Source organism: Sarcophilus harrisii, chromosome 4, assembly GCF_902635505.1.
Source record: "Sarcophilus harrisii chromosome 4, mSarHar1.11, whole genome shotgun sequence".
Taxonomy (NCBI): domain Eukaryota; kingdom Metazoa; phylum Chordata; class Mammalia; order Dasyuromorphia; family Dasyuridae; genus Sarcophilus; species Sarcophilus harrisii.
The window spans coordinates 388,604,912-388,628,484 of record NC_045429.1 but is presented as its reverse complement, the minus strand read 5'-3'; the positions used below and the strand labels follow the sequence as shown (position 1 = coordinate 388,628,484).

The 23,573-nt window shown below is 33.0% G+C and overlaps 1 protein-coding gene across 1 annotated transcript in view; it reads right to left on the bottom strand.

Moving 5' to 3' along the window:
• The window catches only part of WDR26 (WD repeat domain 26), a 41,866-nt gene that overhangs the window by 11,767 nt on the left and 6,526 nt on the right, over window positions 1–23,573 (bottom strand). The window contains exons 4-12 of the mRNA XM_031967053.1: window positions 21,478–21,614; window positions 17,636–17,733; window positions 16,439–16,595; window positions 12,281–12,419; window positions 6,385–6,525; window positions 3,981–4,100; window positions 3,494–3,639; window positions 3,106–3,184; window positions 2,723–2,852 (exon numbers count right to left, since the gene is read on the bottom strand). Coding sequence (XP_031822913.1) covers window positions 2,723–2,852; window positions 3,106–3,184; window positions 3,494–3,639; window positions 3,981–4,100; window positions 6,385–6,525; window positions 12,281–12,419; window positions 16,439–16,595; window positions 17,636–17,733; window positions 21,478–21,614 — 1,147 coding nt within the window. The remainder of the gene's footprint in view (window positions 1–2,722; window positions 2,853–3,105; window positions 3,185–3,493; window positions 3,640–3,980; window positions 4,101–6,384; window positions 6,526–12,280; window positions 12,420–16,438; window positions 16,596–17,635; window positions 17,734–21,477; window positions 21,615–23,573) is intronic.

The window sequence follows — 23,573 nt, the reverse complement described above, 5'->3', positions numbered from 1 at the left end:
CCAGGATAAGGTAACAAATATGACTTGAATTCTAGTTCCAAAATCAACAAGATGATCCTAGCTGTGTGACTCTGGACAAGTTGCTTCATGTCTGTTGGGTCCCAGTTTTATGTGTAAAATAAATGGGTCAGATCACATGATATTATCTCTTTTCTTTGGGCTCTAAAATAAAATGTGATGGCATTTGTTCTTTTGAGAATTTTTATGAAGAAAAGAATGTTATTCAATTAGAAGTTGTTCAGTAAATATAATCTATCTTATTTGTCTATAAACAAATCAGTTTATAGCAACATCCTATTAACCTGAAGGCTCCAAATTTAAATCACCTACAATAATTAAAGCTTGAATGCTTTAGCTGGTAACAGCTTTAGCTAAATGTATTTAGCTGAACCTTTAAAATTTATCTTATATAGATTTTGGTGATGATTACCATAATTTATCTTTAATAGTTTATGTTAATGCCAGCTCTGAAGTCAGAAGGACTGGAGTTCAAATCTGGCCTCAGACACTTAACACTTCCTGGCTGTGTGACCCTGGGCAAATCACTTAATCCTAATTGTCTCAGGGGGAAAAAAAAGTTTGTTTTATACTTCTATCAGCTTGGAAAATTTATTGAATCCACTTCACATTTTAATTCATAGTCTGTAAGATTTATGTAAGCCCCCGGGATTTTGTCATTATACCTATCTTTGCTATACAACAAATATAGTAATAACATATCATTTTACTGTACCAAGAATGGCTAATGTGGATTCACTTTTTATCCTTATAAATGTCTGAGAAGTCATACCCATTTTACAGATGAAATTCAGATCCAGAAAGGTGATATGACAAATAAGTGCAGGGAAGGAGTTTCACCAGTATCTCAAACATATTATTTTCCACTAAACCTGGCCTTCTTGCAGACTAGTGAAGACTCCACCATTCACTTGTCTTGGGTCATAACCATGGAAATTTACCCCCAATTCCTCCTTTGGCTCTCATAGCCACTTCCATGCCACTTTTTTTTTTTCTGGGCCAGATCTTTCTCATCTAGACCAGACTTCCCTAACTATAGCCTGAGGCCAAAATGCATTTAAAAGTGCTACAAGTCTTATTTAAAGGAAGTAAAAATCACTCATAGCTTATAGGCCATTAAAAGTCAGGTAGCAGGCAGAGTTTGCAGGACCTAGATGTTAACATGCTAGTTGGGGCTCTTTCCCATCTATCCTCCACTCAGATATTAAAGTGACATAATTCCAATAAAAATCTAACAATATCAGTTTCCTGCTCAGGAACCTCCAGTGAATCTCTATTGCTTATGGCTTAAATACTAATAACCTTTTGGTACTTTTATTCTGCTTCACAAGCTGACTCCAGCACAAAGATCCACAACACAATTTCTCCTTCCTTCCTTCTACCTTTCAACCCAAATGGCCTATTTGCTGTTTTTCAGATACAACAGCTCACATCTAACTGTACTTCTATACATGTCCTTCATGCCTGAAGTGTCACCACCTGGTCTCCAACTATCAGAATCCCTAGTTTCTTTCACAATTGAGCTCAAGTACCATCCTCCTCCTAATCCTTTCAGTTGCTAATGCCTCCTCCCAGAAATTAACTTCTATTTACATAATTACCCATATGTTGCTTATTTTCTTGATAAAAAACTCCTTGAGGGCAATTTTTTTTAGGGGGGGAGAAGGTAATCACAAGCACTTAGCACACCACCTAGTACTGACATTTATTAATGCCAGATGCTCTTCCACAAATGTTTGGTTGATGTGTATTCTGACTTCATAGATAGCTTTCAGTGACCAAGACACTTCCAAAGAAGAAACCTAATCAAAAGGGTGCAGGCATGATTGTAATAAGCTTGCCTAAAATACTAAATGGCAGAAAAATTCTATTGATTACTGACAAAAATAAAAACAGATGACTTTTGAAAGTCACAGCTGACTGTATTCAACTGAGTTCACCCAAGTAAAGCACTATTAACATTGAATTTTTATATCTTAACCTACTTCTAAGAATCATTAATCTAATGAATGCCCTGACAAACTAATGATTTAATCAATGTGATGCATGGGCTCCAAAACCCCCATACTCCTTCCTCCTACTTAACACACAAAGCCAAGATTAAGTGCTAAGAATCTGGTATCAGGAGAGCTTTAAGTCTTGGAGTGATAACTGTTACCTATGATAATCCCCCTATCCATGAAAACAATGGATAGGAACCAGATGAGATTTCATGGGTAAAAGGTACATCTGAAGAGGAAGCTCCTTCTTTATCAATGTAGATCAGGATCTTTCCAAACTTAAAAAGAGTTAGTCTTGGAGCCATTGCCTAGAGACTGAGAGGCTAATCAGGGGTCCTCAAACTTTTAAAATAGGGGGCCAATTCACTGTCCCTCAGACTGTTGGAGGGCCAGACTATAGTAAAAACAAAAACTTTGTTTTGTGGGCCTTTAAATAAAGAAACTTCATAACCCTGGGTGAGGGGGATAATCATCCTCAGCTGCCACATCTGGCCCACTGGCCATAGTTTGAGGACCCCTGAAAATGATGTAGCTGGGGTAAGAAAGCCAGGAAGTAGCAAAAGCTAGTCTTGAACCCTCTCTGGCTCTGAGGACAGCTTTCCATTCCTGCTACATTTTCTTTCATCTACACATATTCTGATTATGGGTCTTTAAGTACATAAAAAATGGTATTTAATTACAATCATACATCCAACTACTATTACCTTCACTGCCACTAGCGATGAAGTCTTCATTATGGCCTCCAAAACACGAGTGAATTGTGTAAAATCCTTGTGTAACACCTTGATACTTTCTCACTAAAACTCTGTCTTGTAAGTCCCATAAATGAACTCCCTATAAGCAAAAGAAAAGGAGTTTATTTTACCTTAGAGTATCTAACATGTAAAATTAACATTTTTTCTTCCCTTGTTATTTTTATTTCTATTTGTTATGAATAAGCAAAATAATTATCTTCTGATAAAATTCAATGTGTTAAGTACCACAGATACAGCAATTTTATATTTGATAGAACTATTTCTATTCAATTACATATAAAAGGAAAAATAAATCACAATTAGCATTCCATTTAAAGTTATTATAAACTTACCTGAGTTGCTACATTTAACAAAGCTAATCGGCCATTTTTTGAAATAGTAAAAGACATAATAGGGTGATCTTCTTGTACTCTGTAATAAGAACACAAACAAAAATCCAATCAAGGTGGGTAAAGATTAGAATATATTAAAAAAAAAAAAAAAAAAAAAAAAAAAAAAAAAAAAAAAAAAAAAAAAAAAAGAAAGAAAGGGCAATTCTCTTCCCAGATTTAAGGTAAAAATGGCACTACTTTTTCTGAAATTGATAATCTTTATACTTGATTGGGGAAAATAAATCTGAGTCAAAAACGTTTAGATGTCATTTAACCCACTTGTTCAAATGCATTTTAAAAAATGCTTAACATTATCAGTTATTTAATAAAAAAACAAATAAATAGTTACATGTTCCTATCTGTAAGATCCTCAAAGTTGTAGCCCCGAATTCGCTGGTGTGTGTCTGATGCCAAAACAGTCTTCCCATCACTTAAGCACCAAAGGCATTGCACTCTTACCCCTTCCCAGGAGTCAAGGAGGTTACCATCTAAATCCTAATAAAGAGAGAATTATATGACAAGAATGGTCAGAGAACACCATAACAATTTTCCAAAATAAAAGCAAATATTTAAAAAAAAAAAAAAAATTCGCATGTAATGTTAAATCACAGCCTAATTATTCCCAAATATTCCTATTCAATCCTAAGAATCTAAACCCAGATCAAGTTCCATTAAAATAAATATGACCAAGACAAAAATTTCAGTGATGAAGTTCTCCAAAGTCTTAAGTTGAATCAGTACCTGGTAATCAAGTAGATCCTACTTTCTCTGAGTGAACAAATTAAAAACTTCATTCACAGAAATGTGAACCTTGAGGGGAACATCTTAGCACTTACACACTGGTAGAACTGTCCACGCTGCCCTCCAGTAACAAAGCGTTTCCCATCTGGATTCCAAGCCACACTTGTTAAACTGTCTTCATGAGACTGGCTCATCTTTGTCCTTAGCTCCCCTGTCTAAAAGAAAACAAATAATATCGATAAGATCTATCCTTTCTCACCATTAGTGTAGGGAAAATGTGGGGAGGAAAAAGTGTGAATTAATGGTAACTGGAGGTCTATGACAACAGTGCTATACATTTAGAGAAACATCATTTAATCAGCAATATTAAATAAAAAGTACTTGAAAGAAATTATTTCATTTGAAGTGAAATAAGGACTTAAAAAACATCAACAACTGATATAGATGATTATTTTAAAGTACAGTGGATCAAAAATGATGAGGCAGGGGCAGAGCCAAGATGGCAGAGTAGATAGGACTTTACCTGAGCTCTTCCTGGTTTCCCTCAGAATCAACATCAGATCAAGCCCCTAAATATTCTTTGGAGTGACAGAATCTACAAATATTTATAGCAGAAGATATCTAGGAAGGACTTCAGGAAAGGTCTGTCTCAACTGGCCAGGGGTGGAGGACAGACATGTGAACTAATACAGGTGTGGCGCTGGGAGGTCCCACAAAGGGGATACAGCGGGAGGCTCTTAGCCAAAACATAGCAGCTCTGGCTACTCTACCCTGGTTCAGTAAAGCCATGTGACATACCCCCTCTCAAAATGAAATGATAATCTGATAATGACATGGATGTGCTATTTTTCAGAATAGCACAAGGCCATCAACTCTTCAACATTTTATACATTTTGATAACTTTTTTCCTGAGCTGCATGTCCTTCTATTTACTTTTTGGAAACTTTGGTGTCAGAAGACGACAATTTAGAAACTCGAATTATGAAATAGCATCTGTAATATTAACATAAGACATATGAACATAAAGATCCACTATAAACTCTTTGAGAGTAAGGTTTATCCTCTTCCTCTTTTTTAAAAGGACATACAGGGAACCAAAACTAAATCATATCCAGGAATGGTTTGGAGAACAAGACATTTTCTAGATAAGCTGTTTAAAAACTGTTAAAAGCTGTTTAAAATCTTTTTAAGGAATTTCTGAAGTAAATTAAAGTGATACACAGCAAAAGCAAGAATGATGTCAAAACACACGAATGAATTTAGAAACTGGCCCAAATGAAAACTTCTGATTTTAAAACTGAAAACCAAAAACTAAAAGCCCATAATTATTGCAGTATTAAAGTACACACCGCCCTTTCTGTGTCATGGTCAAAAGATTAATACTAGAATCAAAACTGCAATTATGGCATTCCTTTTGCCAAATTCTTTAAATGCAATTCCTTTCTAATAGTTAGTCAAAGAAGCAATAATGAACTTAGTTATAAACACGATGGACTCAAGTCTATCCTTTCGGCTTCTGACTCAACTTCAGAGCTAACCTGAGCTTTTCTTATGCTTCTTTCAGTTAAGAAAAAAAAATGCCTCACAAGCCAACTAGCACATAAGCTTTTTTGGAAAGTTGATAAAGAAATGAAGGGTTACTTCCAAGGCCAAAATAAAAGTAAATGTCTTTTAGAATGAAAAGTAGATTCCAGAATTTGAAACTGGTGACCCTGTACATGGCACCTGAATGAAAAATTTATCTGGCTCCATCAAGTTAAATATGAGACTATTAAAAGGTAGCCAGAAAAGTTAGAATATTAAGTAGAAAATTAAGATTAATGGCATTAAAGGAGTAATTCTACTATTCTTATGTTGTTATAAAATCCATATATTAATTATAAAACCTCCTAAAAAATGTTTACTACACATTTCTTCATTCACTTTCACAGGACTATAGTATATCCAAACATATTTGAAGGTTTCTTTTTACTTAGCAACTCTGATGAAAATGATACCCAACAATTTCAAAGGATAAAGGATAAAAAAATGCTAGATTTGATGAACTGAGTACTGAGGCCAGATTGAATAAAAGTTTTTAAGCTTTTTATTTTTTTTGGCAACATGGCTAATATGGAAAATTGTTTTGCATGACTTGACATGTACAATTGATATATTTCTTGTCTCTCCAATGGGTGGAGGAAGGATGAGAGAAAATGGAGATAAAATGAATGCTAAAAATGCTATAAAAATTCTTTTGTATAAATGGATTAAGTTTATTGCAATAAATTCAGGGGGGGAGAGAAGGGGCGGAAGAGGAGACAGGTAGGTGGTGCAGTAGATAGAGGCCCCTCCTCCCCCCAAGTAAGGACCTGAGTTCAAATATGACCATAGGCACTTAACACTTACTACCTGTGTGACTCTGGGCAAGTTACTTAACCCCAATTGCCAATCACTCTAACTTTAGGCATCCAGTTGAATACATATAAAATGAATACAAAGAATGGAATTGTTGCTTACTTGTACATTCCAGAGCCAAAGCTCAGAGCAGTCATCTGGGCCACAAGCAACAAGATAGTTGTCATCTGGACTCCAAGCAATATAAGAAACACCATAAGCATGTCCTTCTAATGTTTTAAGCAATTTTAGCTGGTGTGTATCCTGAGGGGAAAAAATTAACATTTCAAATTGATATCATTTTTCTTTTGGTTCTTCACTTCATTAAAATACTTGATAAATACTCTGGGACAAATCTGCTTCTTTTTTTTCTTTTCAAGTTATAGCTTTAACAGAATGCTTTTTTTCCTTTTAAATTTATCTTAATAAATAACAAATCTATTTTCTCTAATTCCTATTTTCCCATGTTATTGAAAAATAGAAAAACTACATACTCAAGAAAAAAGAGGTGAGCATTTCCTTAGGGATCTCTAGAATTCTAACAGGTCATTTTAACAGACTGCAACTTCTTTCTAAAAAAAAATTATTTTGGGGCCTCATCTTGCCCAGTGTAAATGGTCTCTTATAGGCCCAATCTCACAAATGATAGATGGAAGCTTTGACCCAATTTGTTTTTGACCCAGTACTTAGTACAGACCTGACTGGCTTTAGCCATACTGCAACTCAGAATTAATACATTCAAATGCTATCTATCAACTTAGAGTGAGTCAACATGCCTGCCTCCCCTCCCCCCCAAAAAAAGTTTTTTGTCCCCCCTGCCCCATTATAAAACTCCCATTTCTAGAAAAGACTTCTCAGAAATAATTAGGTATATAGTGGGAGACAATTAAGAAAAGATCATATAAACCATAAATAAATAAATTATAAGGGGCAAAACCGACAGAACAATGATTTCTTTAAAGTAGGGTCTGTGGCATAACTCCAAGGGTATATGTTAACCAGTTAGAAGGTGGAAAGATAAATCTCATCCTACTCTCTTAACAGAGACCCAAACCTACCCTCATTCTTTAACACTGTTTATTCAACCTTTCCCTTTAACTACTATGCATTCTCAGTAGTAGTGCTTTTCTCTACTCACAATCGGCTTTCTCTACTCTTTTGCCATTTTGATTTAAAACTTCACCATCTCTTGATATACTGTAGTGGCTTCCTAATTGGTTTTCAGATTTCAGTTTTTTACTTCTCCAATCAATCTGGCAAAGTGATTTTCTTAAAGCCTTGGTCACTACTCCCCTCCTCAAACTCCAGTAGCTTCATATGGACTCTAGGCTCTCATAATTTCTTCATTATCTCATCCTTTTGTTATTTATTGGTTCAAGTTATTTGACTACTGTTTATTAAGTGCATACTGTGAACCTGGCATTGTGCTAAGTGCTGGAGACAGTTCCTGCTCTAATAGAGCCTTCAGTATATAGGAGGAGACAACATGTAAACAATGATGTACAAACATCATGGTAAAGTGAAAATAATCAAAAGCAAAGAAACACTAGCATCAAGTGGGATTTGAAAGAATTCTTGCAGAAGGTGGGACTTTAGCTGAGATTTTAAGGAGGCCAGGGAAACTAGAAAGTAGAAATGAGGAAGAGTTCCAGGCACAATCATCTAAGTTCGGAAACCAATGCAATAGAGGACACTCCTCAATTTTGAAAATATTCATTTAAGATAAAAATTGAGTTAGGGAAAAAACTAAAATGACAATACTAGACTATGTATATTCAAAATCTCATTAGGCTTTAGTTAACTCAGAGCTAATATTTCATATTCATCTAATTTCTAAAGCCCAGATTTTCTTCCCTCTATCCAGTCTCATTCACATTTATTAATGCCAACTTCCCAGTGTCTCTCTCTATCATAAGACTAGAATCACATTAGTTATCTTATTAACAGAAAATATATCTAACTACTCATGTATGAAAAAAAAATAAAACCACTTTAAAAAAATGGAAAGAGCTTAACATTTTAAATCTTATTATCCAATGTTCTTAAAACTCATTTACTTCCTCTAGTAAGCAGATACATGTTTATTTTTTATGACTAACATATACATAAAATTGTAATAGTTATAAAGTGCTTTACACACAATTTTACATGATCCTCCCAACAATATTGTGAAATAATTATTTTAACCATGCCTGTTTCAGCATATTAAGCTCAAAAGATGATCAGTCAAAAATTAAGTCAAATACTCCTATATTTTTAAATAATTCCCAATTCTATTTGTACTACAAAAGAAAGACTATTGATATTCAGTGGCCTTAACCAAGCAATATGTTTGCATTCAATAATGGCCCACAGCCATTTAACTGAACGTGAATGGATTGAGTGTTAGTAAAGGTATTACACCTAACACCATGACCTGTTGTTTTCCCCACTCATTCTTCTTAAAAACAAACCAAAAAAACTACATACCATCTGGCAAAGATTCTTACATTGTAAAAATATAAATTAGCATTTTCATTACACCAATATTATTGATCAATAAAAGATCACATCTCCATACTACCATCAAAGATGAATAACACAGTTTTAAGAACAATGCTTGACAATTCAACAGTCTGACTAGAAATGTGATATACTATTTCCATAGCTTGGGCCTAAGACACATTTAAGCTGTTAAAAACAAACAAACAAACAAACAAAAAAAAACACCCAAAAAACCCAACCCCCCCAAAACAACAGCCAACCTCTAAATTTCACAAATGTAGCTAAAGTTCAGCTCTTTTAAGTACAGGCTCAAGGAGCTTCTAATCAAATATTGCTAAATACTGGAGCTTCAACACCCTTCTAGTTATTCCAAAACTTCATCTGCCATTTTCAAAAAAGTGAAACCATTTTAGAAGAACTCTTTCCCTTCCCAAGAGACCCTCAGATCTTTATGAACATAGATATTTGTCATCTGCCTCTATTTCTCGTTTAAGTGGGAGAATATAGCAGCAGAGAGAGCAGTAAGAGTTAGCTGCACAGGTTCAGAAAAAAAATTACGAAAAGCAGCAAATTAATATAATGAACACTTTCAAATATTTACATGTAATACAAATTTAATCCAAATGTTTGTGACCTGAGAGCACAATGGATAGAACCCTGGGCCTAGAGGCAGGAAGATTAAAGTTCAAATCCAATCTCAGATGCCTCCTAGCTATATGACCACGGACAAGTCATTAACCCTGTTTTTGCTAGTTTCCTCATCTGTAAAATGAGCCGAGAAGGAAATGGCAAACCATTCTAGTACATTTGCCTAAAACAAACCAAAAAAAAAAAAACCAAAAAAAACCCAAACCCCAAATAGGGGCACAAAGAACCACACAATTGAAATGACTAAACAATACAGAACAATTAGCAAAGACAATACCTCCCCTCCCTTCCCCCCATTTCATATTAATGGGGGAAAAAAAAACTCTTTCAAATAAATTCTGTAATAATTTTTTTCTTTCTTTTTTTTGTAAAGCAATTGGGATTAAGAGGTCACACAGCTAGTGAGTGTTACATGTCTGATGCAGGATTAGAACGCTAGTCCTCCTGACTTCAGGGCCAGTTCTCTATCCACCCTGCTATCTAACTGTTCCAAGAATTATTTTCTTGAATTTGAATGGGAAAGGTAACTTCATATCTGAAGATAAATGAATTATGGTTACTATTTTTTGTTCCTCTTCATGTCTTATAAAATCTTTTCATTGGTAGTCTGAACAAGTTAAATATCCTCTACTATTTCTAAGACTGAATAATAAAATAATTGATTAAGAATACTTAGATTAGTAAAGCATCCTCAACAAAGCAAGTTAGGTTGTATAATTGTTATGTCTTCCTGATTGTTTTGTTAAATTTTTTTAAAAAGCAAAAGCACCACCATTTCTAACTACAATATAGATATGTAACGAAAAATCTCACATTTATCCTGTATCTTCAATTTACTAAACTCCATTAAAAATGCTGAGTGTAGGACACTGTCTCTTTCAAACTAGTAAATTACAATATAATGCTACAAAAACCAATTCTGAGAAGCACTGATATAGCACAGGTACTAAGCATAGGTACAATCATAGGACCTCTTCCTATCGACAATTCTTGCTTACATAGTACCTTTTCTCATAAGAACCTATGAAATAGATTGTTCAAATATTAATATCCTCATTTAAAAGCTGAGGAAACTGAGGCTCTGTGCAATGACTACCTAAATTTAAGACATCAAATGGCGGCTGTATTACCAAATACTTTTCCCTCTATCTTAAAAGCATCTAACTAGTGCTATCTTCTGAGAGAAAACTGATCTAGTAAAGAAATTAAGAATCACTGAGAAAATTAAGGAAAGATAATAGTAGTATCAGAATTGTAATCTTGAACTTAAACCTAGACTTTGCTACCCTTCCATTCTTTTAACTTATTAAGGATGCACGAATAAAAGAATATCAGAGATCAAATAATACAACAAATATTTCCATGAATACATGGAAAAAATTTCTAATCCTCATATATCAATTAATCAAACTCCTAGCATACCAAAAGAATTTAGACCGCTTCTTATAGCAGTCCCCTTACAGAAGGGGAGGCAACTTAAACAATATATAAGTATCCCCAATTTAGAAAACCACACTTGGAACAGCAAGGTGGCACAGTGGATAGAGCACTAGCCCTGAAGTCAGGAGGACCTAAATTCAAATCCAAGCTCAGACACTTAACACTTCCTACCTGTGTGACTCCGGGCAAGTCACTTAATCCCAATTGCCTCAGCAAAAGAAAAAAAAAAAAAAAAAAAAAAAAAAGAAAAATCATTTTACTTTACTATCTCCTATATTTTATTGGATTGTTATTTACTTTGTTTTCTTACCAAATTTTATGCGTCTTGACCTCTTAGTCAAGACTGGCTTCACTTAGTTATTCCTGACTTGGCTTTCCTTGACTTCATTTCTGTTGTCCCTTCACAATTATATAAAGTTAACCAATGACATACTTTTCACCAGATCCTAGAGTTTTTCCTCCTTTTTTTTCCTGATTCTTTTTCTGATTCTGATAATTCATGAAAAAAGAAATATCAGAAGCAGATATTCATAAAACCCAAGGAAGTAGCCAGGAAAAGAAGGAGTTTCTAGGGTAGGATAACAGAGATAGGGAAAAACTCTAGGATCTGATGAAAAGTATGTCACTGATTAACTTTTTATTGGTTCCTCTATTATCCACCCTTTTAAGGCTTCAAATTCTTTACTCTAGGCTCACTATTCTGTCTCAAAACCTACCACCTACCATGACTACAGATTGATGATTCCTGAGTTAAAAACCTCTATAGATGTTTGTTTTATCCTCTCTCAAAAGAACCCAGGTAATCAGGTACCCTACTGTCAACTTGAAGAAAGAATCAATTACTTGCCCCCCCCCATTTCTTTACCTATATACTTCTATAGGAACTGTTTCTACTATAATTTCTAATTGTCTGCATTTCCTTCATTAGAATTAGAGAGATTCTTTTATTTGCTAAAATAAAAGCCCTTGAGTATTATATATTGCTAGCCAAATTTCAAAATAATACAACTGTACAAGTGAGGGGTAATCTTCACAAAGTTCACTGGTGGTAAGAACAACAACAACACAAAAATATGATTCTACAGAAATCCAAGATAACTCAAATGAAACATGGTTTTACCCGGGCATTCATGAAATATAACTGGCACCAAATATTTCACAAAGGAAATTAATGCTAAACTGAAAGTTAAATTAATAAAGGATTTTCTACCATCTTGTAGTATACTGGATTTAGATGGTAGAAGCAATTAACTTTTAATCTAAAAATATTAATAAACAAAAAAGGTGGTGAAACTAGGCAATGTTTGGGAAAAGTAAAACATGCAGACAATACAAAACAATGCTGCTGGAGCATAACTTAGAAAATAGAAATATTTATAACAGAAATATAGAATCTCCTTTAAGTTCCTTAAAGTTTTAATTAAACTATTCATACGAGAATACTTACCGAATCAACTTGCCATATAATAACAGTTGTATCCTTTGATCCTGTTGCTAGTTTAGTGCCATCGTTAGAGAACTTACAGAACCACACTTCATTACAGTGTTCTGTAAGTATCTGTTGTGTATAACATGGGAACTGTTTCCTAAAAATAAAACCAAAAAAACAAAACAAAACAAAACAAAAAAAAAAAACACCCAAAAATAAACTAAGAATGCTTTTTTAAAAAATACACTATCAGAAAAAAAAAAAAGACTATAATAAAGCTTCTTGCAATATTACATGTTTTTAAAGTTACGTACATATATGTCTTTCCTTTTAGCTAAGGAAGAAAATTCTCAATTGCATGCTGAGTAAATTAAAAACATTAATATATTCTAAATATAAATTTGGAAAATAATAACCTAAATTTTATTTCATTGTTTTCTTAAAAAGATTGTAAAGACTTACAAAAATTTTTATCTGTTCAGAATTTGTTTTGGTCTGCTTAGGATCAATTCATACCAATCACTAATTATTTATTAGGGCCTTTAAGTCAAATGGAAATAAAAATTCAATGGCATAATAATTTTGAGGTGGTACTGAATAATAAGCAGGTTAAACCCACATATGAAACTTCCTTGGGCTAAAAACAAAACATATTCATTCAATCCATCCCATATCCCTTAGCCTTCTAAGCATCCAAATTATTTTAGCAAAGTCAAAGTGAAAAGCAGTAACCAACTAACATTGCAAATTTTGGGTCTGCCCTATTAAATGTTCTCAATACCATGTGATCTTGTTTAAGTGATTACATAGCATCAGCTAACACTAGATACATAAAGTAAAACTCAAAAAAGGTCATTCTTTCTCTGGCTAAATTTTGATTACCAAGGAGTACAGAAAATTAGTTTGGCTAAATATTCTTTAATTAGGAAGCCAAATCATCAGCTGTAGGACCATGTGCTTTTCATAGTTTTTTTTTTTTTTTTTAATACTTCCAAAGATTACTAGTTCTACGTGATTTGTAAATTTGCCTTAAAAAAGGTGTTTTAAAAATTTGTCAGTAAATAACTTAAAATTATTTTTCATCAGTCCATTGATTATTTATAAAATAAATTGAATCTGTATTTCTATTAGTGTGCCATAACCTGTGACTCTAGAAAAGGAGATACTTGAAGATTTAAATGTCTGCAAAACTAAGTGAATTTTTAAAAATAAGACTATCAATAAGTACAATTTACAAGGGCAAAAATGTTGACTACTGTCATGCCTATTTCAATTTTTTCCTCAAACTACACTGAAAAATTTTTTCTAGAGAAGTTACTTAAAATTTCAGAGTTGAAATTTTCTTTCCTAATTTTAGAGCCACAATAGTTAAAACACTGACATCTAGTAATACACAATGCACATGTTCCTAAAGCATATAATGAATGATTTACAATAATAAAGAGTCAATAATTAGTGCAAGGATGTATTTAAAATGAGAGTGGCAGAATACCTTTATTAAAGGACTGATTCATAAAATTACAGGGCACAAACCAGTCAGTCATGTAGTCATTACTTATATTGTAATCCCTGTCACTGAAGTGTTGAAGTGTTGTTCAAGGACTCATTATCTTAAATATTACTTAAATGATTTCTCTAATCAAGAAGTGATTATGAAATATCACCTGATCATACCCAATAAGTTTATACACATTTTCCTCTAAACAAATTAATACCACCTATATATATATGAAATAATTCACTTGACAAATTTTAAACAATACATTTCTAGAATGTGTATATAATTTGATACTTTACAAAATGCAAATCATAAATTTAATATTTATAAAACTATGTGCAGGAAAATTTATTTCCATTGGATGGTGGTTAAAAAACCTGCCAACTTAAAGAAACACCGTCAAGGCTAACTGGTTAAAAATTTAACCTATGTATGCTTCCAACTCAAAAACATCTTCAATGTTTCTATGAGTAGGAAAAAGCACATCCAATGTCATTAGTTTATATGCACTCCTGTCTACAGAAAGGGAGCTCACTAGATCATAAGCTCTTTGAGGAAGAGACCATATCTTATATCTTGGTATCTGCCATGTCACCTAGAGCACAATAATGCCTTGCACAAGGGTGCTCAGCAAATGTTTCCTGAATTAAACTGAAAACAGATTCCAATTTTAAGATCTAATTTTTGAAATTGAGTTAAATTGGATTAAAAAATTTTTAATACCTCAACGGTGTCCTTTTAAGTCCTCTATTAGATGGGTCAGGAAATGTGAAGACAGCCTCCCTTTCCCCCTGACCATCCTCCTAAGGACTGGAAGTGATTTAGTCTGATGGGCTCAATCCAAGGCCTTTACTGACCAGTATGACATAATCATACTTAATTCTGTGTAGTAGTACTCTGATATAGCTGACAGTCCAATAAGTATTAGGGCACAATTCAAAAGAAAAATACAAGTTGTTATGATCATAGAAATAACCCTGACATTATAGGCATGACATTCTCTTAAAAACAACAGAATCAAGATTACGTCAATGTATCAAATTTAAAAGGCATAAAATTTCAGAATTACAGCTTTCAACTCAACAATATTAAGACAGAGTGGGTTGATCTGAAAAGAGGATAAACCTTGAGCTTGAAGTGTTTTGACTCGGGGTAAGTGGGTGGCAGAGCAGGGAAAATGATAAGAATTACTAACTTGAGAAACCCAATCCTTCCTTCCTTTTTACCTCCATAGGGTTTAATGAACTTTTCATGGCTTCATAAAGAAGACCCTTCTCTTCTATTAACCATTTCTGGGAGGCAGGAACCATATTATACTTTTCCTATATAAAAGTTCAAAGGGATTCCCTATGGGGCTTATGAAATTCTAGCCTTCCATTCAGTTTCATAGATACTTAGAAAAGCAGCTAAAAAGTTCAGGGAACTATAGGTCAATCTTATGCAGATTAACCTTGTAAAACAGGGATAATATACAGAATCCTTTGCTCCTAGTTATCTAAGTACACTATCAACATTATACCAGCATTTCTTGATTTAGCTGATCTCCAATAAATTATCACCTCATATGTTCCAACAATAAATTTAGGAACCAGTAATCAAATTAAAGTTTTTGGCATAATAGCTGCTCTAATTTTAACCAGTATTGTTCTCAAATTTCCCAAAGGTGTCAAAGATAATACAGGTTTTAGTTAATAGTCCATGTGAAATGATCATGAATCTTCATATTTAAAAAACTCAAGGAATAATATATCATGTATTGCCAAACAGCATAATTAAAAACCAACCCAAATTAAGCTAAAAAAAAAAAAAAAATGACATGGGGCTGGAGTGAGGCAAAGTTGAAAAATTCTAGTCATATTTCTCTAGAATATTCTGGTTTTTGTTCCTGTAAAAAAATAAAATACTTAAGATTTTAAAAAATAACCTAGAGCTAGGTACCCATGTAGAGATGTTGATTACAAAAATAAGTTTAAAAAAGTATTTCTTTTAAATCACAGTGCTTGCCTGCACCATTATTTCAGTAGCTTATTGTAGGTTCCTCATTTACAAAAAGCCCTCACACTTAACCTTATTACTTTTGCCCTTCCTGTTCAAGCTACTTTCATCATATCTTTGATCATCTTTGGCAAAAGAAATGGACTATGTGTACTGCAGCTGTTCCCCTTCGTCCACTAGCCCCAAATTATTTCCTTCCTGGGGTTTGAAAGATTTCACAATTTGTTTTTCAGTATCTCAACTACTTGAATGACACTAACTTTAGAGGTCACGAAAAATGTTCCTGCTTCACTAATAATTAAAAGAATCCCCGACTTAAGGACAATTTTATATTCTCCTAAATTAAAATTATGTGCATTATAGCTGATAGCAAAATATCCCTCAAAATTATACAGGAAGCAAACATAATGCTAATTGCTACTCCGAAATTGTGACTTTATAAGTTAACTGTGGACAATTAATAACCAAACCTGGGACTGGGGACAGGGGACATAAGAGAACATTTTAAAATAGTCATTCTAATTTTTTTGCACATTAGAATGAATAACAATTCAAAAAAGAATTTCGTTTTAAGGAACTCCAGTTCACATGTCTTTAATGGGTTAAAAAGGAAAATGGGATCACTTATAAAAAAAAGATGACAAATCAAATCTTGGGAATAGCAGAAATGGTTTTCCTCTTACCTACTACAAACATGATCTATAAGCAGCGACACAGAATCTAGATTATTATCAAGTTTGGTATTGTGATATAGGCACCGATCCCTCTGCAGCTCCACAGCTTGACGTAGCAGAGTCTGTAAACGCCTTGGGGGAAGCATCACTGATGGTGGCAAATAGGCTTAATAAAAAACAAGCAAACAAAAAGCAAGAGTTTATTTTCAGTCAGATAACAAGCATTTCCTAAAGGGCTAAGAGTTGGAAGACTAGAAAAGTTGAAAAGTCCCTATTTTCAAGGGGCTTATGTCTCAATGGGAAAGACAATGCTATACAATACTGAATTAAAGCAATATAACGGAGGAGCCATTAGCAACTATGGGAGGATTCAGAAAAGAATTTTTTTTTAAAAGAGACTTGCTCAATATCCTCTGGCTTTCCATCCTCAGTTAATCATTATCAAGATTATGGTATTTATGTCAGGCCATCCAGAACCTTTGCCTATAAATATTTTGTTTTTATGACTACCTGTCAAGTGCCGTTTATGACTATACTGATGCTAAAATTCACTTGGAAAGAAAGTTCACAATTTCTTTGGGTTTTCTTGTTTAAGAAAAAGTTATTAGTTAATAAATAGCAAAGAAGGTATAATGGCTGTCCTTTAAAGTTTGGGAAGGATCTTAACTGAAATATCTAGCAAAGATTAATGACTCCAAAGAACAAAATTCCAAGTCCCAACAAGTCCCCAAAATATCACAGATATTATATGTTAGACCTACACAAAATAACACACATTCTGACACTGCTGCCAATTCTATTTCAACCCATAAATGTCCTGTACCTTCCCAACTTCATTAAGAAAAAAAAAAAAAAAAGCGGTGAGAACCCTTAATTTGTCTGGACAGGGCAAGAAAAAACTTTATAAAATAAACTAAACTAGTAAGAATGAAGCACCCTATTGGACCCATTTACTTCTAGTAATGGTTATATAGATATATAACAACAAAAAAACCCATTAAAATGAGAAAGTTTATTAAGCAAATGTGTGGTCTAAGGAATCCATCTACAAAACAAGTCCCATCTCATCCTCTCAGGAGTAAACAATTCTTAAGTATTACCAAACAAAAACCTTAGTAAAGGTTACAAATCCACATTAGTTTTAAGGAAATAAATGTCAGCATTATCAGACTTAAAAAAAAAAAAAAAAAAAAAAAAAGATCTTACTCTGGAGTTTATCCAAAAGTTTAGATCGAGAAGCTGTTCCTTTGCCTTCCCATTCTGCTTTTGCACGTAAGTCTTCTGCATGGCTACACATCAGATACCTATTAATGAAATAGTAAAAGTAGCTAACATCATCAATTTCTTTTTTGAAATTAAAATAATAAAAATATATTTCTTTATTTTTTATTTTAGAAACAGAATGGAGAAAAATGACTGGCTAGGCCATGTGTCATTAACGTAAGACTTTGCTACCTGAAGAAATGTAGTAACTTTGGACAACCATGAAAATACATGTTTTCTTTAAAGGAACTTATACTAAATTAAAACATAAAACCAGAAAATTTCTCCAAAAGGGTATTTTAAAGTATTTAATCTTTAAACAGACTTAATCAACTAAGCAATGTGATATAGTGAAAACAAACCATTAGATTAGACTAAGTAACCAAAATTCAAACCTCAGCATGTCACAACCTCTAAGACCATAGTGTTTTCTTAATCTGTAAAATGGGGACAAAAACTTGTACCACACCTAGTTCAAAGGTTTCTTGTCTTATCTTAATATGAGCTTTGTGTGAGCTTTCAGAGGGGGGGCTCAGTTCAAGGCTTCCAGGAACAAAACTCAGGGACTGCCTTCAATACTCATTAGATAAACTGATGGACACATAGTAAAGTTCTAGGGAAACGAATCAAGGCCTTTTCCTTTAAGTATGTCCCTGACCTGGTTCTTGGTGTTCTATGCAGAAGAAATTGACTGTCAAGTGAGGGAAGTTAAAGTACAATCAAATTATAGAAATGATATCTAGAAAATATCAGATCTTATGAAGTACTCTGCTACCATTGGGACACTGCTTACTTATATATTATTATTTATTAAGTGCCTACTACTACATGCCAAGCATTGCATTAGATTGGTGTTGGGGCCACAAGTACACAGAGAAATAATCCTAACACACAATAAGCTCATATTTTAATGGAGTTATTTAAGGACATATAAAACACACGTCAAAGGCACAGACAGGATATGGAATATTGTGACTGAAGAACAGAGAGCTAGTCAGTTGGCTCAATTATTGAGGGCAAGAGGGAGAATAACAGTAAGGCAGAAAAAGAAGGAATGGGGTTAGATTTCAAGGAGTTTAAGAAATAAACAAAGGATTTATAATTTATTCTAGATGCAACAGGAAGCTGAAATTGGTCATATCTAAAAAACTGCTTTGACAATGTGTTGGATGGACTGGAAAGCCAGTGAAATAATCTAGGCAGGAGAAGAAGAGGGACTGTATGGTGGTATATTTGTGACTAGAGAGGGAATTGAATATAAGAGATATCATGAAAGTAGAAACAGAAATATCTCACAAATGAATAGATATGTGGATGAAAGATTGAAGAGTTGAAGTCATTGAAGAATGGAAGTACCTTTGACAGAAACAGAGAAGCTTGGAAAAGGGAAGATTTAGGTGGATAGATGAGTTGAGCTTTAGACATGTTGAGTTTAAGCTGTCATCAGGAAATCCAGTTTCAAAGGTCTACCAGGCAATTGGTGATCTAGGATTAGTCAAATTCAAGAGAAAGAAATGTGTTGCACTAGACATGTAAATATGGATGCCATCTACATAAAGATGACACTTAAATCCATAGGAGCTGATGAAGTTAACAAGAGAATATATAGAAAAAGGCCAACCCTAAAAGTTAATGGAAATGGGTGGAGAGTACTTGTGTGTCACACAGATGATAAACCAGTAAAGGAAACAAGGGAGCCTGGTATGTAGAAGAAATTGGTGAGAGTAGTGTCACAAAGGGAAGAGTATGCAGAAGAGAGTGGTCAATAGTATAAAACGCAGTAAACTAGGTTAAGAAAGCTTAGGACTGGGAAAAAGACAATTAGATCTGGCAAGTACAAGATAACTGATAACTTTGGAGATAGGACTTTAGTTTAGTAATGAGGATGAAATCCAGAAGAGAAGAAAGGAAATAGAAGCAGTGATTTTAACAAGGTAGGTCAAAAAAAGGAGGTGAGATAAAGAAAGATGGGGAATAGTGGAGGGTTTTTGGTTTAATTTTTTAACTTGGACTTGTTTGAAGGCAGTTAAATAGAGAATAATAAGCAGTTACTAAGATAATGAATGGGTTAAGAATTAAAGGGAGGATTTAAAGTTTAAACTAAATTTAAAAATTCTTTGATTTCCATGAATGCTTATTAAATGAAAATTCACTTATAATATCTTTCAATCTAAATTATTGTATTTAGAAGTGACAAATATAAACAAATTATGGAGTAACTGTGTGCAGTTTAACCCATATCACTACAATTGAGTTGTCTTGTTTTCTTGGAAAAATCATTTAGTCCAATAAAAATTTACCAAGTGCATGCTTAAATCAATCCTGTGTGTGTGTATATGTGTGTGCACAGGGGCATATAAACAAGCAAACAAATATATAAGTTCCAGGTTTCATATAAAATGAAAATATTCTACTGTTCTACAATGTATATGGAAATGCTCATTTTACTTACTTTTTGCAAAGTTTAGAGTTTTTTTAAAAAATTTGCTTTAATTAAAAAAATCAGTCCCTTTTCTTAAGTTACAATTAAGTCTGTTTATGAGATACTTTTTTTTTTTTTTACCTAGATTGTAAATATTAAGGAATTTCTTATTAATATGTATAGGTAAGGATACCTTCTGCACTTGCAATCACTGGATAGCACATTTTCCAAGGAGTATCTCAACCAACAAAATCAAACTATCAGAAGAAAGGAACTAAATTAACTGAGTTTACTTTTGAAAAATAGAAAGAAGGGAATAGGAATAGAAAGAAATCATAACATTCTTTTTTGATTTTAAATGATTTGAGAAAATTGACTCACAATTTTATTCTAAAAATTCTTTCCAAATGTTCCATTTGGTTAACAGACATTCAATTTTCAGTATTTACTAGTGCAACTAAGTGGCACAATGGATGAAAGTACGGACCCCAGAGGTCAGGAGAACCTGAATTCAATTTTGGTCTTAAGACACTTACTAGTTGTGTGGCTGTAGGCAATTCACTTAACCCTGTTTGCCTCAGTTCCTTGTTTGTAAAATGAGCTGGAGAAGGAAATGGCAAACCATTCTAGGATCTTTGCCAAAAAAACCTCAATGAGGTCACAAAGTATTGGGACATGACTGTAAAATGACTGAACATGAACATTTCAGTATTCAAATCAATGTCTATTTATGGGGAAATATTGTATGAAAGATGTTCAGAGTCAGTAAACTTGAGTTCTAATTTGAGACTTGCTACCCACAAATAACCTTTATCAGGCCATTTAATCTCATTAAGCTTCAATTTTCTCTAAATGTAAAAAAAAAAAAAAAAAAATTAGAAGAATTGCAAGTACAATTAAATTACAAAACTTGCAATAAAGAATTATTTTTAATTCATGAACATTGAGTTATAAATATGATATCTTGTAGATCCTTCTGACTTAAGTGAACTAACTATAGCATTAACATGTCCAACAGAACTTCTGATTAAGAAAAAAAAAAAAGGAATTAGTCACAATATAAGAAAGCCTATCTCAGAATTTATAAAAGAATATGCCATGATTTTCTGTAGACAATCTTCTCTCATTCATTTAACATAACTTTATTATAATATGAAAAGCTTCCTCAGATAAGGCTAATAGGCTATACAAAAGCAAAGAAGAAACATTTGCCCTGTCCCACCACTTCCCTATCACAGGGAGAAAACTATCCAAAATTATCTTAGAATTTCCAAATACTTCAATCATTCAGTGAAAGCATAGAACTATAATTTGCATTAACAAGATTCCCCCAAAGCAGAGCTCAAGAACTAAACATCCTTACCCACTGAGGACATGAATTCTCTCTGTATTGTATTTCAAGGGCGTCAATTCGCAGCGTAGAACTTGAAGTGCCTCCAGGACCTTGCCATCCTCCAGGTATTCCAGGTACTTCTGCTGCAGCAGCAAAAACTTCATCCTCTGACATGACAGAAAGCAGCAGTCAGGGAAAAGGGTTGATGGAAGTTTCAGACAATGTTTGTGCCTAAACAGAACAGTAGAAACCATTCTACTATGTCCTTTGAAAATAAAACTTTACATAAAAGGTTCATGATTAAAAAAAAAAAAAAAAAAAAAAAAGGTCTTGGTTCATTAAAATCTTCCTTCTATCCTTGTTGAAACAGCTTACCTACTTATGAAACCTTTTCAGGTCAAGGCTAATGGATATTTGATTCAATCCCAGGCTTCAAAACAACTATTTTAAAGTATTAGTTCTAGGACTCAAAAAGATGATTATAAAAACATACAATTTCCTAAAAAATTAAGAGCTATACTAGAGTGGATGGATTGCCTCAGGAAGTACTGAATTTCCCATCAAGTAATTCTTTACAAGAGAACTTGGATGATGATTAATAGATATGGTAGAGGCAATTCCTATTCAAGTAGGTTAGACTACATGATCTTAGAACCTCCATTAAAAATTAAGACTAATTTTTAAGCTCAGTAACTATCTTAAAAAAAAAAAAATTAAATGTTTTATTTTTATTTCAGCCTGTTAAACTTTTCTACTAAAGGAAAAAAAAAAAAAAACTTAAATTTTATATTTAGGAATCTCTCTAATTACATTAATATTCTGAAATGGGTTTTTTTAGATTAGAGAAGACTAAAGAAAACCATGGTAGTTATCTACCATCATTTGAAGGGCTATCATAAGAAAGAGGGTATACATTTATTTCTGGTTCCAGAGGAGAGAAGGAAGACTAATAGTCAAAAGTCAGAATTTTGGTTTAAACTAAGAAACCATTTATTTCCTAAGAATTATAGCCCTAGAACAGAGTGGATTATCTGTAGTGAATGTATTACCTTCTTTCAGCGGTTACAAAAAAGGGTTTCTAAATTGGTTAAGAGAACAGATAAGATAAACTCTGAGGTCCCTTCCAACTTAACCATTTCATATTTGTAATAAAGATTGGAATCTTGATTGCTATAGCCTCCTAACACTGAAAATATTCTGGAGGAAACTAATATAAAAAAAATATATATTTTTAAAAGAAGGATAAACTACCACTTAATTATAAAGTTCTATTTTCAGAATTTATATTTAGGATTTAAGTTTCTCAGCATTACTTTACCCTAAGTTTCACTTTTAGCTTATCAGTAAACCCCTCCATCTCCCACAACCTTTTGGGCAAAACTGAGAAGGCATGAAAACATTTCTATTAACATAAAATTTGGTATTTTAAGCCCTAAATCCAACTTTAAGGACTATCACTTGAATGAAACTTTTAATTAGGTTATGTTTGTTTTTGAAAGTGGGCAGAAAAATGTTACTGATATTTAGTACTCCAAATGAATTCAAATGCACTTAAAATATTAACATAAAAATCTTAGAGATTATGACAGCATTTGGTAAATGCTTATTTCTAAAAATGCCAAACTGACAATGCTATCAAAATAGTATAACAAATATACATTGTTTAACTATGCTAAATCTTTGATAAAAAAGAAATCAGAAAATGGCATTCTTCAAATGCATGATAATTTTTGTAACTCTAGAACTATTACACTTACCAAATTCTATGCAATATGTAAACAAAGCTAGGCTGGTTTTCTTTATATACTCTAAAGATATAGATTAAATAATAAAATACAATGTTTTACATATAGTCTAAAGTTAAGCTTTCTATACTTTAGTAGTGTTGCACTGTTAAAATGGTTCATATAAAAGGGAGATTTTTTTTTTTAAAAACAACTTTTCTGTTTTTGAACAAAGCTTTAATTTTTAAAAAATAGCTATCATAAGCCCTTTTAATGTTTGCAAAACACTTATATGTGGTATTTTACTTGACCCTCACTGTTGTGTTGTCAATGGAGAAAACAATGTGTAATTCAGTTTATCAATATATTGTTAAGTTTACTTGGTATTACAAAACTCCTTAC